General features: G+C 40.4%; 1 protein-coding gene across 10 annotated transcripts in view; it reads left to right on the forward strand.

Annotated features, from left to right (window-relative positions):
- The window catches only part of tpd52l2b (tpd52 like 2b), a 30757-nt gene extending 14852 nt beyond the window's left edge, over positions 1 to 15905 (forward strand). Inside the window, exons 4-9 of one of the 10 annotated variants that reach the window (XM_034235106.1) lie at positions 4389 to 4436; positions 8441 to 8542; positions 10484 to 10510; positions 11342 to 11386; positions 12160 to 12208; positions 12701 to 15905. In XM_034235106.1, the coding sequence (XP_034090997.1) occupies positions 4389 to 4436; positions 8441 to 8542; positions 10484 to 10510; positions 11342 to 11386; positions 12160 to 12208; positions 12701 to 12784 (355 nt within the window). In that variant the 3' untranslated portion in view covers positions 12785 to 15905. The remainder of the gene's footprint in view (positions 1 to 4388; positions 4437 to 8440; positions 8543 to 10483; positions 10511 to 11341; positions 11387 to 12159; positions 12209 to 12700) is intronic. The other 9 variants (XM_034235107.1, XM_034235108.1, XM_034235109.1 and 6 more) reach the window with 9 other exon arrangements.
- Positions 15906 to 15928: the final 23 nt, after the last annotated feature.

Consider the following 15928-nt stretch of genomic DNA (forward strand, 5'->3'; position numbering starts at 1 on the left):
AGGTAAGCCAGTCCTTTATTAGTATAAAAGTGCTTCGTTAATCGTTCTAACGCTCGAAGTGGAGTCGAAAGAGATGAGTTTTCAGTTTGCGATATACTGCGAACAATTACAGTTTCCCCCTCATTAGTACGAGTTTAGCTTTTTATATTGGTTGACCATCAATAATGCAATGTGTCATGTTACAAGTAAACCAGTTGGCACCAAGAAAAGGATCTTCATAACCAGTCTGACTGAATGGAACTATGTTTATCGTTTTATTCTTTTAGTGAACAATCTGAGTTGGTAAAGTTTCCCCAGGAGCTGGTGTTTGATTTCTAACCTTGATTCTGTACTGCTGCTGAAAGATTCAATAGTATATATTTGGCAAGAATTAAATCTGAGTTTTCTGCACGTTTCCACCACACAGCTGCTTCTTCTGCATCGAGGTCTGAAGCTAATGGAGTTCTCCATGTGGCTGATCTGATTTGAACTGGATTGTCAAGCTCACTCAGCTAGTTAGGCTAAACTGATAGTGACTGATACTGCTCCTGACTTAAACACCTTATACACACACCTTTACAAACGGCAGCAGGTGCACTGGTCTTTGAAGTGTTGGTTCTACTTCCACACCTGGAATTAGACGCGCTTACACATTTCTCACACTTTATTTGTTTTTGTCGTCCAGTAATGCCCAGAATAATTGTGGATTTTTGCACACATTTGCCTAAGATAGCAGGAGCAGGCGTGCACATTATGCTTGGTTTAGGCCAACACTCACAGTGCCACGTGCAGTTCAGCAGCAGTATGTGTCTTTTACCCACACACATGCATGCGCCAGGTCGTGACTGGCGACCAGACGGGCAGCTCAGACTTGCTGCTGCAGGAACGAGTGGGAGGAGAGGAGAGGAATGTGAGAGATTGAGAGAGATGATGTACGACCTGCGCACAGATCCATTTGAACTAGAGAAAGAAACAAATAGGTTATGAATATGTATGAGTCATGAAGACAGAGTGAGTTTCCATGAAAACTGCAGTAGGAGAGAGTCAGCTGGTGTACTTAATGTTCAGGTCGGTTAAGAGTGCTTTATTAGCATGATAGTAGAAATGTAGGCATTTTAGGCCACATCATATTGAGGGAAAGCGAAGGTAACACCTTTCATTTAACCAATGTGTGTATTTCACACTGCCATGTAGTTCCCTCTGTATGTGATGACAAATATTGACCACTCATTTGACAGTATGTCTTCATTGTTAGCAGCATTTTAGTGCATAAACTTCTTGAACTGGGATTTTTGTGTTTCCAAACAAATCCTTGAAAAAGTAAAAGTGAAGTTCCTATTCAAGGTATTGTGTTCTCTGCTGTCAGCCAAAACAGAAGTGAAACAGTGAGGTGGTGTTCAGACAGACGGTGTTATGGGACGACGCTGGTGTGCATCACTGTGCCGTACAGTAAGCAGCATTGTGCTGATGTGAGTCGGGACATAAAGACTGGCCTTGTTGGGAGCAGAGCCGTCTCCTGTTAATGTACAACGATTCCTGTATCTTTTATTTGATTAATAGGCATGAATCCTGAACCAGTTGCTGTGGTTCCTAAACGTTTCCACTTTGCAATAATACCACTTCCAGTTGATCGTGGAATATCTAGGAGAGAAGACATTTCACGAACTGACTTGTGGCATCATATTACAGAACCACGTTCGAAATCAGTGAGCTCTTTAGAACGACACATTCTTTCACACATGTTTGTAAAGGCAGACTGCATGGCTAGGTGCTTGCTTTTATACACCTGAGGCTATGGGACCTGAATTCAATGATTACGAGGAGTGTCCCAAACCGTTTGTCTATATAGTGTATTTATATTTAGATCAAATCAAACTTTATTGTATGCAGCCCAATTTAAAATATGAAACATTTGTCTCAGCGGGCTTTACAATCTGTACCGTATATGACTCCCACTGTCCTTGCATACCCTGCCAGCGGACAGGGGAAAAACTCCCTACAAAATGTTGTACACAAACGTATCGGTTTGTCAAAATATGCCTCCCGCATTCTCTGACTGTCTGCACGAGAACTGAAAAGCTATTTCACATCTCTGGAATGTGGTTAGACAACCCTTCTGCAGCAGCACATCTTCTTTTAAACAGCTCTGTCACCTAATTACACTATTCAAGCTGTTTATTCTGCTGAGTGAGACGGGATCAGGAGTATCACGACCATCAGTGTGTAAAGCCTCCACCAGTTGACTGCAATGTTAGTTCCCTTTCATTATTGTGTTGGCGTGCTTCCTTATCTTCTACAAACACACTTCCTCTCGTTCTGTATACGCTCAGGCAGGACTTTGTGCATGGGCGTGATTCAAGCTTGCTTTGTTGCTAATATTGATATGCTGTGCTATCCGGTGTTTATTCCATTAACTTTTGTAGTGTTTACTGTGAAACTGTGCTTCACTGAGGCATGAGGTTTTTCAGCTTTCCACTAACAGTGTCTGTCTGCGTCCCTTTGCCCTCAATGCTGCCCGTCAACTCAATTGAAAGACTAATAGACACAAAATGAGCTAAACCAGTTTGAAATGACCTTTCCTTTATTACCATTATATGAAAGCAGTTTGATCTGGAAGTGTTTCCTTCTGTTGTTTTGACAGTTTGCTCAGTTTTGCCCCGCCTTCACAGTAAGCAGAATGAGCCCGCAGAAAATGGTTATCTTTTGTAAAAATTGAAAGAGGAAATTCAATGTTTTGTAAAATCTGCTAGTATAGCATGTGTAACACAGAAATTGTATTGTTATCATGCCACACATAATTTAGTAGTTCCCTGATACCTTGCTACCCCATATTGTTTATTTACTTCCTTAAAAGGACAATGTCACCCTCATTTAGTCTTCTTTTTGTTTTGAGGGTGACTTAGCTGTGTTAGCTGAGGGAGGAGGCACTGCTGTTGTTAAAATATAATATGATGTGAGGAAGTTTCTCCACAGCTTATAAGACTTACGTTAACGTTATCTCATCCAACACGCAGGATTAGATTATGTCTATTTTTCTTACTTCTAGAGATGGACCTGTTTTAATGTAAAGATCGTTTTGTGTCCGTATACTTCCTGTTCCTGAGGAAGTGTCTGTATTTAAAACAGCTTTGAGGACAGCAGAATCATACACTTGCATATGGTTAATAGTGTTATTTTGTCATTGGTACAATAAGACAACGTAAAGTGCACCTATCATGCTATTTTTAGGCAATAGCATAGGTCTCAGATATATACAAATATATAAAAACATGTCTATGAAGTGTTTCGCTCAAAATACCAAACAGATCACCCATTCTAGCCATGCTTCATATCCCTCGATTTCACTTCCTGTTTCAAAAGTGCTGATTTGGGGTATAAAGCTTTTTAAAAAAGAAGGAAAAAAAGATTTAAAAAACGGAGTGGGCTGAGCTCATGCGGGACCCGGCAGCTACTGTCTAAACTAAATACTGCCGTGATGAAACGCCATATCATGGATTATCAAGGATTATTTCTGAAACATTATGGAGCTCAAAGGCTTTCTCTCTTGCCGGTTATACCACAAAGTGAGTTCCTTTTTTATATCCAGATTCTTCACACACATGCTCTCCAGTACAGGTTAGCTCTGAGTGTTAGCGATGCTAATGTAAACACTGACCATATTACGTCCAAAACAGTCGGGCATTGTTTCTGATAGCAACTTTCTGATAGTGCCGTGGGTCCACATTTCCGATATTACGTCATATCGGACGCATACTGAATCAGCTCCGTTGTAGCCTCGTTTTTAGAGATTTGGGTACGGAAGAAAAGAGAGAGGGTTTTATTTTCTGATGCTGCGTGAGTTCCCTGACACACCGGGGACACATATTTATGTATAAAAAAAAAATTAAAAAGGGCATTTTTTTAATGATAGGTCCCCTTTAATGTTTGGGCACAATACAAGTGAAATGTATTCAATCTCCTTTTATGGTGACGTTTTAACAGTTTTCCATTCTGTCGACCTAATGCTGTGTAGGTCATCGTAAATATTCTGCACTACAAAATCATATTTCTCATGTTTTCTTGAACTGTCCTCTGAAATTGTAACATTTGTTTGTTCTTCCCATGGAAATATGCTGTAGCAGACTCTGCTGAAACCTTGAAAAATTATCTCACTTTTTTCATCCTTTTTAATATATGGGAGAGACAAATGTTACTTCTATGATTTTGCATGGCGTTTCAACAAAAAACATTGACTATCCTGGAATATATTAAATGTGTAAGATCTTTGAAATCCGACTCAACATCCAACAACCTTCAGGTCCGATGAGGAGTGTGTGTTGAAGCTGTAACTCTATATGACTGACCCTTGAACTACTGTACTGTGAGTGTGTGTCTCCCCCTGTGTCATTATCCTGCCGTTGTGTCTTCAGATATCTGTCTGCCTCAGCCACTCTGGATGACATTTCCCGCTCTGAAGCGTGAGTTGACTCCTTTCTCTTTTGTGTTCTTGTAGTTGATTTAAGATTTCTTTAAATTTGGTTTCCCTTTTTGGAAATTATTCTCCTTTTCATTTTTGCCTATCCATCATTTTATTTTTGTTTTCCTTTTACTGTTGTGATGGTGAGGGTGTTTGTGGCTGTTGAATTTGGGAACGTCTTTTTCTGTTCTATGGTGGAAGACTCACAACAATGCCTCTAAAGACAAGTTATTCATGTTGTACTTGGATTAGCACTACATCCAACACATTTTGAATTAACACTGCTAAAACTTCAGTAAGTATCCTTTAGTTTCATTTTAGTGTGTGTAGGTACTGATATTTGCACCATCTGTTGCTGAGACTTGTGTGTTTGGGTGGATCAGCTGATCATGATGTTGGCTTCTACCCATAATGTGTGTATGTTTTATTGTGTGTGCATTCAGCCAGGGAGGTGGGGTTATGTCATCCTTTTGGTAGCTTTTGCCAGTTTAGATGTATTGGATTGGGTGATTGCTTATGTGCATATTTCTGATAAATGTTCTGAAATGGGTGTCTTTACATTACATTACATTACATTGCATTTAGCTGACGCTTTTATCCAAAGCGACTTACAATAAGTACATTCGACCAGGAAGACACAACCTTGAAGAAAACAGAATCATATAAGTACATCAGGTTTCATAGAGCCAAACATTTCAAGTGCTACTCAACTGGCTTTAGGTAAGCCAGTCCTTTATTAGTATAAAAGTGCTTTGTTAATAGTTCTAACGCTCGAAGTGGAGTCGAAAGAGATGAGTTTTCAGTTTGCGCCGGAAGATGTGCAAGCTATCTGCCGTCCTGATGTCAATGGGGAGCTCATTCCACCATCTTGGAGCAGGACAGTCTTAGTGTGTGTTTAACCACACCTGGCCACTGTGTTAAACCCAGTAACACTTGTGGATTCCCAGATGGTGATACTACCCCATAGTATCCACTAACCTTAAGGAGTAGTGCAATGTTTTAGGGAACGGATAACTAATATCGGCTTTGTGGTGAAAGTGAGATGAGAAGGCTCACACCACTCTAATGCATTGAGCTATAAAGGAGGTGTTGGCTGTTAGCTTAGCTTATTTTAGCATGAGAACTGGACAGCCTTCATCCCCTGCTTATTTGTTTACTTTGAGTCAATGAGTGGTAAAAGCAAAGAATGTCCAGAGTGTCAAACTATTTATAAAAAAAAAAAAAAAAAAAAGAGCTTTATTTCCGCAAACTCAGATTTTAAAATCTTGTTATCACTTTTAGATTTAAAGGTGCGGGGGTAGGTAAGTTTGAGAAACCAGCTCGAGATAAGGAGGGGCTCTGTAAGGAAGTGTATTTTCAAATTCCAGCGCACTCGAGCTGGTTTCTCCAAAATTACCTACCCCACCTTTAAGGTTACTCAAGGTCAGTTTAAATTAAAAGAGCAACCTAACACCAAGCTGAAAAACATATTTGGAGATCTGACCACACAGCCGTGGATACCACTTACCTTTCACTTAAGGTTAGGAGATATGGCCAACTTTCATCTATGAAATGCATTGGAAATGTTTTTAGGACTTTGTGTGCAACACAGTTAAGCATTCATAACTAAACACCTGCACCACATGACAGCTTTATTTGGAGCCGTTTATCACCTGCAGCTTGTCTCTCTCCGATGGCAACCTTTCCCATCATTTTTAAACAGCTTTTAATACTTTCGCCTTAAATCATGTTTGACAACACTTTGTACATCCTACTTTATTGGAAGCTTTACCCATAATAACAATGGTTTTCCAGCTGTTGTTATCTTCAGTAAGAATTAAGAAAAGGGGGAGTGCCATAGACTAAATTAGGTTTTTACTAATAGGACAAGGGCCAGACTGAAATATAAAAATAAGAGTCAACTTTTATTTATTCAAATGTATTTTGCATTTCAAGAGTAGTCCAAATGAAATGAAGTCCAAATTCTAAGAATAAAGTCAAACTCAAAAGGACTGGTGCCAGGATCAGTACGAATAAATCAAAAGTTATTTTCTCTTTTTGCATTTTGAGAATAGTCTTAGGCCCCGGCCACACGAGGACGAAAACGGTAGTTTGCGTTACTGTTTAGTGTCATATAGACCGTTCGGCCACACGAGGACGACCGAATACGGCACTAAACGACTGCGGAAACGATAACGGGTCCCAAGGTGGATAGAACGGCATACGCAACGCTCTGGGGGGTCCAACGGCTCCGTGTGTACGCCCTATACGAACATGTTCTGATAATGATGAGGCAATAGCCCCGCCTCTCCCCACCTCTGCTGCTCACCCCCGCGTCAAAGTAAACTGCACACTGAATTCAGATTATTTATCTTTCTCTCGATATGGACATAAACGCGAGTGAAGTCTAATCTGACAGGACGGAGACACCTCTCAAACTACCTAAACCTACTACCTACCTAGTTATAAATATGTTTATTTTTACTGTCGGCCGGGTCACTCATTACTGGATCAGCTGCTGCATGAAACAGACACTGGCGCTGTCCGAAGAGAGGGAGGAAAAAGAGAGGCTCCGTGTATTTTATTATTATAATATATAGATTCGTTATTCATTTGTTTTAAAGCTCAATAAATAACAAAGAAGACCTTTGACCGGCACTTCTATAATTTTGTCGGAAGATTTCAACTTTAATACACGTTGATTGGTGAAAAACTCTGCCCGGTTCCCTCGGCCCCCACCGCGGAGAATAAACAGAAGGGCAACCATGACAACCATGCTTCTTCGCTGCTTTTGTGGAGGAAGTTACAGCGCCACGTACAGGCTCCTGAATATGTACTGCAGCTTCTCCAGCGGTTGGAGCTAAACGGAGCTGTCTCGTGTGGACAGACACTATCCGGTGAATATTGCGTGTGGACGGAAGCTTTTTTGCGTTTGTGTTAATCCTATGCGTTTAGCCGTTTTCGTCCTCGTGTGGCCGGGGCCTAAATGTTTTTGTTTCAAAGGATAATTCGACTCAATTTACAGAGTTTAATAAACCACTATGACAGTTGGATTGTGATAGTCTTTCGAAGTACTGCTTGTATAGTGATACTTGGTGTATTACCACACCCTTAGAGATGTGTCTGAATGTTTGATTTCTTCATCATGCACTCTTCCATTGCGCTGAAATGTACACCATCCGGTCCTTGGCTGCATTGGGACATGCTGAATCATACCTGCCATTAATGCTGATGCTCTCTGCACGTGGGGGTATCTCTGGAGGAATTGACTAACACTCGTACACAGAGTAGATGATGAGAAAAGGAATCTTCAGTTTTATTGGCAAAGATGACTTTTTTCCTTACACTCACATTGTTGGCCCTTAGTTGCTGTGGCCTAAATTCCTGTGACTGTATTTCTCTGTGAATACTAACCATTGGCACGGTAGATACTACGCTGTGTGTTTAAGCTGTAACCTAAATCACTGTTAGCTTTTGTTTGTGTGTTTTCTGTGTCAAATGGTTTGCTCTAATTTACCTCTGTCTTTTCACCCTCCTGTCCCTCCCCTCTCCCTGCTTTGTTTTCCTACACTTGATTTATTTCTGCTCTATATCTGTCTTTTTTTTTTTTTCTCTGTCCATCCTTCCTCCTTATTACTTCCTGTGCCTCCTGTCCTTTTTCTTTCTTCCCCCCTCGTTTTCACCATCCAAATCTTCTTTTTCATTTCACTCCAACCATCTGGCCTCCTCGCCGCATTCCTCGTTTCTTGTATCCATCGTTCTCCTTCCATTCCCCTGTTCCCATCTTCTCTCTTTCCCACCGTCCCTCCTCCTCCTCCTCCTCCTCCTCCTCCTCCTCCTCCTCCTCCTCCTCCTCCTCCTCCTCTCCTCCTCCTCCTCCTCCTCCTCCTCCTCCCTCCTCCTCCTCCCTCCTCCTCCTCCTCCTCCTCCTCCTCCTCCTCCTCCTCCTCCTCCTCCTCCTCCTCCTCCTCCTCCTCCTCCTCCTCCTCCTCCTCCTCCTCCTCCTCCTCCTCCTCCTCTGTGCAGATACAAGAAGACTCAGGAGACTCTCTCCCAGGCGGGACAGAAGACCAGTGCAGCTCTCTCCACAGTGGGCACGGTCCTCAGCAGGCGACTGGGCGACATGAGGTACGGTGCAGCAGAGCCAAAATGACCGACTCACTGGCAAAGCTACAAGAAAAAATGAGCAAAGTGGACGGTATTAAAGCAGAGAGGTAAAAACACAGATCTATATTTGATTAACCCTTGGACAACAGGGTGAAACAGAAGTTTAGAACTGTTGACAATACGGCAAGATAAAATAGTATTTTAGAAACATGAAAAAAAACTGGTTTTGAGAAACTAAAATATGCTCGCTGGAATACTCCAATAAAAAACAAAAGATCAATGAAACAAAGACAGATACCTGGATAATGCCCAAGTATTGTATAGATGTTGCTAAACAAACAGATCATTCTGTCTTACGTTCCACTTTATTTCCCAAAAAGTGTCAAAACAACGATAAACTGGTGATTTTGAAAATGAATTATAATTTGGTGACTGTCCACTGCTCTTTTTTTCTTGAAGCATTGAATTTCTCTCACGCTGACCAGTGATCAGCTTCTTCTCCTCTAACCTCGACTAGTAGTGCCGTAGATATTGAGCAGAACCGGCTCTAATAACACTAGTCTCTGTTAAAACTACATTTGTTTATTTGAACAGTTGTATGTCATGAAATGTCATTGAACTAACTCCAAAGGGGTGGTTCAACAAGATTAAGAGTTGGACGTCTTTTGGCATCAAATACATCGTTTAAGGGAAGGTCTACCGCTATGTCTCGGAGTCAAATCCCAGATGCTACATTTGAATTTCAGCCACTTGAAACGCTATCTTTGTCTCATAGTTGGACCACCCCTTTAATGTAGAATACTTTTTCACCCTGGAATCACGCTTTGTAGGACTTTTATTTGACTTCAAACTGCAGATTTCTATAGACATTTTGATGTCCATCAAACGTGAGAAAACATTTGTTACAAACACTGTTAAGTTCTGCGTCAAAGCAACAACTTCTTAAAGTGTGATTAAGGGGTGAGATAGAAAAAACGTTGGCTCTGGAAAAACAAACCGACCGAGTGGAAATGCACTAACCCTTAACTCATTAACATCTCACATCTCCGATGGCTCTTTGTCGACTTGCACAACTGTGTGTGTGTGTGTGTGTGTGTGTGTGTGTGTGTGTGTGTGTGTGTGTGTGTGTGTGTGTGTGTGTGTGTGTGTGTGTGTGTGTGTGTGTGTGTGTGTGTGTGTGTGTGTGTGTGTGTGTGTGTGTGTGTGTGTGTGTGTGTGTGTGTGTGTGTGTGTGTGTGTGTGTGTGTGTGTGTGTGTGTGTGTGTGTGTGTGTGTGTGTGTGTGGCCCTTAATACCTCGGAGGCAGATGGCATGACTACTTGGTACTAAAACTGTCCTCTGATCTCCAGTTAATGCAAACTCAAACGTTTTCTTGATAAATGCAGTAAAATGTCCATTTCCAATCAATAAAGCAACAACGTTAATCAGCTATGAATCGAAGTCAACCTTAAGAGCTCTCTTAATGGGTATGCTTTGATTGTGAACAACCATCAGAAGGTGGTCAGTATTATTGTCTGTCGATCAACATCGATTAGGAGAAAGAACCTGAATTATTTAGAGTAATAACACATCACATCTGCACAAAATAAATACAGCAGCATAGTGATGACCCTTTATTTGGAATACATTCACCATGTGAGCAGCTGCTGTTGTTGGCTGCATGGTATTCAACTGTCTTTTATGGCAAATTGATTTCATTAATGTAACTTCATATTCAGATTAGGAAAAACGATATCTTAGCTTGTTTCACCTCCAATAGGATTTCTAAATAATCATGAAAGAAGCGGCGTTCATATGAACCACAGAAGTGGTCCTGGTGTCCTTAGCTACACACACATCCCTGCTCCTGCTGATGACTCTCTCTCCTGTGTGTCGCCTGTTGTTGTTTTCATTTTGTTTCCTGACGCTTTTTGCTAATGCCCTCTTCTTGTTTTTTTATTGCTTCCTTGGTTTGACCTGCAGAGCTCTTCCTTTCTCTAATTCCTTTAGGTAAGACTAACATGTCCGACTAAAAAAACAGTCATGTGGCTTGAAATGTGTCATACGCAATTGTTTTAATTCCTCAAAGGTTAAGCTCTGCCTTTTTTTTTACTAATAATACTTGATAATACTAATAATAATGACTTGCATTTTTTTTTGTTATCCTCAATTATGTTATTCCCTTAGATTACCTGAAAGTAATTCAGTTTTGTTTACAGTTGTTAAACTATCCATTTGAATAATATTTTCATTTGTAATTAAAGTAGGGCTGTACCAACGAGTTTGAAGCTGCGTTTATATAAGAATGCAGACTAGTTAGAAGATTAGTTTCAAATAGTTTCAGACCCGTCACTCGTGTGATAACCACATTACCAATGACTCCTGAGCGTTATAAAGTTTACGTTTAAGTCAAATGTATTTAAAGAAGGTAGATGTTTATCATTTAAAAAGTTCAAAACATGTTTTTATCTTACAAAATATTCAGCTTGAATCCATATTAGCCTTTCAAAAACAGCTAACCTTTATTAACAATCGTACTGCACCCGTCAACAGAGTTTCTTATAACACAATAACGATACATTCATTCATCTTTTAACACTTTTTGAAGTGTAATGACTTTACAAAATATGACAACAAATTCAAAACTTTCCTAGAAAATGTTGTTATAGACATCGAGTGTTAAAAAGGCATTTGGTACAGCCCTACTTAAAGTGTATTTGAATAAGAAATAAAACAATACGTCAAGCTAACTAATAACCACCGACAGCAGTGTGTGTGTGTGTGTGTGTGTGCGTGCGCTAACACTTGCACTTCTGTCTCCTCTCTTTAACGCTTACAAAGTAGCAACTATTCCATTCGCCACTCGATAAGTATGCCCGCCATGAGGTAAAGTAACACCAACCTGTCAGACTGTAACACACATTGCTTTTATTAAAGAACTGTATTACTGCACTGCTGCCGCCTTTCTAAATGTTCTTTATCTGTTGATGTCAAAGCTTGTTTTGTTAGCGGTTGCTTGGCCTGATTTCTCAACTGAGATTTTTTAAAGTTGAGTTTACTTAAATACTGAGTGAAATGAGAAGATCTTTCAAACACTTTCCTCACAAGGGTATTGCCAAATGTGGTTATATTTGTCACCAGCTTTTGACGGCATTCAATTGTATATAAGTATGTATTTGTTATTTGCTTGTGATGTGTTGAATGTGTTGATCTGCTGGGAAAATGTTGATTTTTACTTTGGTCATCTTCTGCATTATTTAATTTAAAAATGTTCTATTTTTGTGTTCCTTACATGGGTTGGGGAAACTAAGAAGGTTTTTTAAAATAATGAAACCCTATTCTAAACAACACGTTGTGTCAGTTAGTGTGTGGCAGTATTACTATGGCTGCAGTGAAGCATTAAACCAATCATTTTTTATTTAACTAGTCATTTTATGAGCAGATATACTTCTCTACAAAATATATCCTGATGCAAAGACTACAAAATGAAAAACACACGTTTAATTGCTCTTATTTGATTTTGTGTTTCATTTAGCGTCTATGTGTTGCCGTCACCAGCTGGAGTGTCCTGTTAGCTTGCCTTTTTACTTGTCTTGCTGATGCATGTAACATCGTGCGTGTGTGTATTTTGTGAGTGTAACATCGTGTCTGTCCTGCAGGAACTCTGCAACCTTCAAGTCCTTTGAGGACAGAGTGGGGACCCTGAAGGTGAGAAGACTGTTTTCAATTTAAATAATAAACATATTTTTTAAATAATTAATTAATCATGAAAGTGATTATTCATGCAGAAATTGTGTTTGCAGCCTCTCAGATGTGGAGACTTACTGATTTTCTCTGTTTTTATATCATAATAAACGGAACATCTTCGTGTTTTGGACTGATTAAAACAAATACTTTAAATGGCAAAACATTGGGTAGACTTTTTAAAATGTATTTTTCCAGTTTCTGACTTAAAGACCGAGCGCTTCTTTAATACTCTAAAACCAAATCAGCAGATTAAAAAGGAAAATGACCTTAATTTGCAGACCTATAGTGTATGCATTCTATCTCCTTGTCCCTTCTCAGATGTGTGTTATTGATCTCAGGATAGGCGTCTCTGTACGTGGTCAAAGTGTTTTCCCCCGACAGGAAACAGAAACTGATGAGTCAGTATATTAGCGCTGACGATCAATAACACTCTCTCTTTCTCTCCCCCCTCAGACTAAGGTTGTCGGCCCCAGAGGAAACGGAGAGCCCGTCACCCCCACTGACACCACCCCCACTCAGGAGAACCCGCCTTTCTGAATGCATCCCTCCTCCTCCTCCTCCTCCTCCTCCTCCTCGCTGCCACCTTCCTCACGACCTGAGACTGTACTGTTAACACCTCACATCGCTGACCCTCGACCCTCCACTGCACCAACTCCACTCTCTTTGCCCTGAGGTCTGTCAGCGCAGACGGGCAGGACTCGTGGGGTTGAGGTGGGACGAGCTTCCCATCGCTGCTGGTCCCACGGTCTCCATTCCCCCGCCTCGCTGCGGGGGGAAAGGAAAATGTTTTGTTGATGTCTAAACCTGAATCATTTACATCTTCACCCTATTAAGACCCACATTTGTTAGCTCAAATAAGTTGCCAGACACCTTTTTTCAAACAGGTTGCTTCTGCAAATCACCTGGCTTACAAAAAGGCATTATTAAGATGTCAGGCTCCTCAACTAAATGACAAACTTCACATTTAATTCTTAGATGCATCTCTGCAGCAGTATCCAAAATCACAGAGTTTAAGAAGCAGGACATCTTTAGACTGAGGGTGGTGGAGCACTTTACGGGCATACCTAAGATGGTGGCGTATACTGCTACTATTTCTGTCTTCTCGTTTCTGACTACTATCGTGTACTTTAAATAATGCATTCACACTGTGATCACATGCTAGTGTCACCACAGTATCCCTCACCTTCTTTCAAACTTGTACAGTTACCTTCACGACCCGCAGTGTGAACGCAGGCTACACTCGCAGGTCAGCGTGCACACCCCCCCCCTCCCCACACTTTAGACCTTTTACTGCTACATGCATGTGCATCTCATCTCAGTTGTACCATACCGACCAAGCAAAGAAGACCCTTAAAAACACACACACCCAGGATGTAAAAATAAACCGTAAACCATTTTGTATTACAAACTATTTTACACTGCTTTGCATAATGTTTTTACATAACTTTTATCAATATGTATACATATATATGAATAAATATATTGTCACTGATACTGCCGTATGGTGGAAATCAGGTTCGGGGGGTTTAGGCAAAAATGCCGGAGGAGGAGAAACACTTAAAACAAACACTATGGGTCAGTTTCACAGGCGTGAGTTATTGTCAGTCAGGAGGTTTTTCTTTAAACACGTTTTAAATGTTTGTGAAACTGAGCCATTAACAGGCTGCAGTCTACTAATCAGACGAGAAGACACATAATCAAACCGGTTTCATTTAACAACATGAATCTGGATGCTAGCGCCGTGATTTGCAAGTGAAACTAAGACCTCCGGTCGGAAGTGAAACTACCTTGACTGTGTTTCTTCTCTGCTCTGGTGTGACCGCTGTTCCCTTCATGTTAACACACAGAACTCAATGTGAGACGATGCTTTGCTCTGTACACTACCTGGTGAATGTCAACGCTTCTCTATCGGACTTATTCACTTTCAATGGTTCACCTGTTATTATAAGTTAGCTGGTAGAAAAGAGGTGTTTTTTTTTCTTTGTTTGTGTTCCTTTTTAAAAATTGTACAGACTGGTTGGATTGAAGGAAGGGGAGTAAGGGTTGTTTAGAGTCCGGCGGGCCACAACATGTGTCATGAAAAAATCTAGCTGCCATAGAAGAAACTTTGCCAACAACCCCTTAATGCACTCCTGTTAACACACGAAATGCCCTGATCGCGCTCACACACTGTGCATTAAGCCAAACTCACACTGTACCAAATCACTGTTGCTCTGATTGGTTTGCCCCTGAAGGTATAAAGCCGAAGCTCTTACAAACTGGCATTAAACCTGAAAGCGCAGAGATGTGCAGCACTGTCACTTTTCTCCTAAAAACAACAAAGTTGTGGGTGTTTTTTTTTTCAATAAAGTTGCAGATTCAAAGGCAACAATGCCTCTGGAGGTTTGACAAAATGTAACACTCCTATTAGTTAAAGTTCCAAGCCAAAGAGACGGGGCAACTCTCAATTAAAACTGCCAAAATGAGTCTGAATTGTAAGTCAATCTCAAGTTGTTGTTGTTGTCGAGGATGATCATGTAAAAATGTTCTCAAGGGAATTAAGATTTTTCCATGTTGCCAAAAAATTGTAGAAATGGTTTCTCTGGCATCCTCACTGCAATGTCTCAAGTAATCTTGTGTCGACGCATTTTATTGAGCTGGTAAAAAAGGTGAATTCTGAGCTGTTATATACCTTAATATTTTGGAAATCATTCAAGGATTCACGAGAAAACTTCCCAGCTTGTAGTCTAACAAAAAGAGCAGAACGTTTTTTTAAAAGACATAGAAACAGTTCTCGGTGAAGGAGCTGGGCTTCAAAGAACAAACATTAAATACAAATATACAAACTGCTTGTAAACAACTTTCGGCTTCAAAACTGCTGCCAGTTTATCTTAAATGTTTTTCATTGCGTTGTGTGTTGCTCATTTGGTAGGTCATATATTACTGTTGGGTGATTTTCTGTTTTCTTGTGGCTTTCCTTCTGTTTGGAGAGGTGTACTCTGTTATTTGTACAAATTATTTGCCATCAGTTAAAAAAAAAAGTTGCCAATATTTAAATATCTGTTACAAAAATCTTTCTCTTTCTGCCTCTGAATATCTGGAGTCTCTGACTTTCTGCCTCTGAATATCTGGAGTCTCTGACTTTCTGCCTCTGAATATCTGGAGTCTCTGACTTTCTGCCTCTGAATATCTGGAGTCTCTGACTTTCTGCCTCGCCAAGATACAAAATGTCGTTGCACACTATAAGGAATATTGATCTCAAGTCATTTACTACAGGATTTACACATAACATATTTGTCATGAAGAAAGTAGAGGGCATACTTGATGCTCCCTGTCGGGCAATGATCCCACTTTGTATAGGAAAAATAAATCCTAAATTAAATGACTTGAGATGATTGTTTGTTTTACAGTGTAGCTGTTGCCTGTTTATTGCTGCATTCAGTTTTGTGAGCCTGACGGAAAATGATGATGGTCTTTTGTTTTGGGTGCCAATGGGAAGTGCAGCACATGACGAGCGTGCTTGGAGAGGACACTAGACTTATAGCTTTATTTAGGTCCTGGGCCTAGCTGATGTAGAATATGGAAAGGGATCAGATTTGGAAAACTGGTGAATTAATTAAAAAAACATTTGGTTTTGTTGTATATGTTTGGATATCAATAAAGCATTCCTTTAAATGAACAGTGTGTCACATATGTCCTTGA

The sequence above is a fragment of the Gymnodraco acuticeps genome, unplaced genomic scaffold (genome assembly GCF_902827175.1).
Source record: "Gymnodraco acuticeps unplaced genomic scaffold, fGymAcu1.1, whole genome shotgun sequence".
NCBI classification, from domain to species: domain Eukaryota; kingdom Metazoa; phylum Chordata; class Actinopteri; order Perciformes; family Bathydraconidae; genus Gymnodraco; species Gymnodraco acuticeps.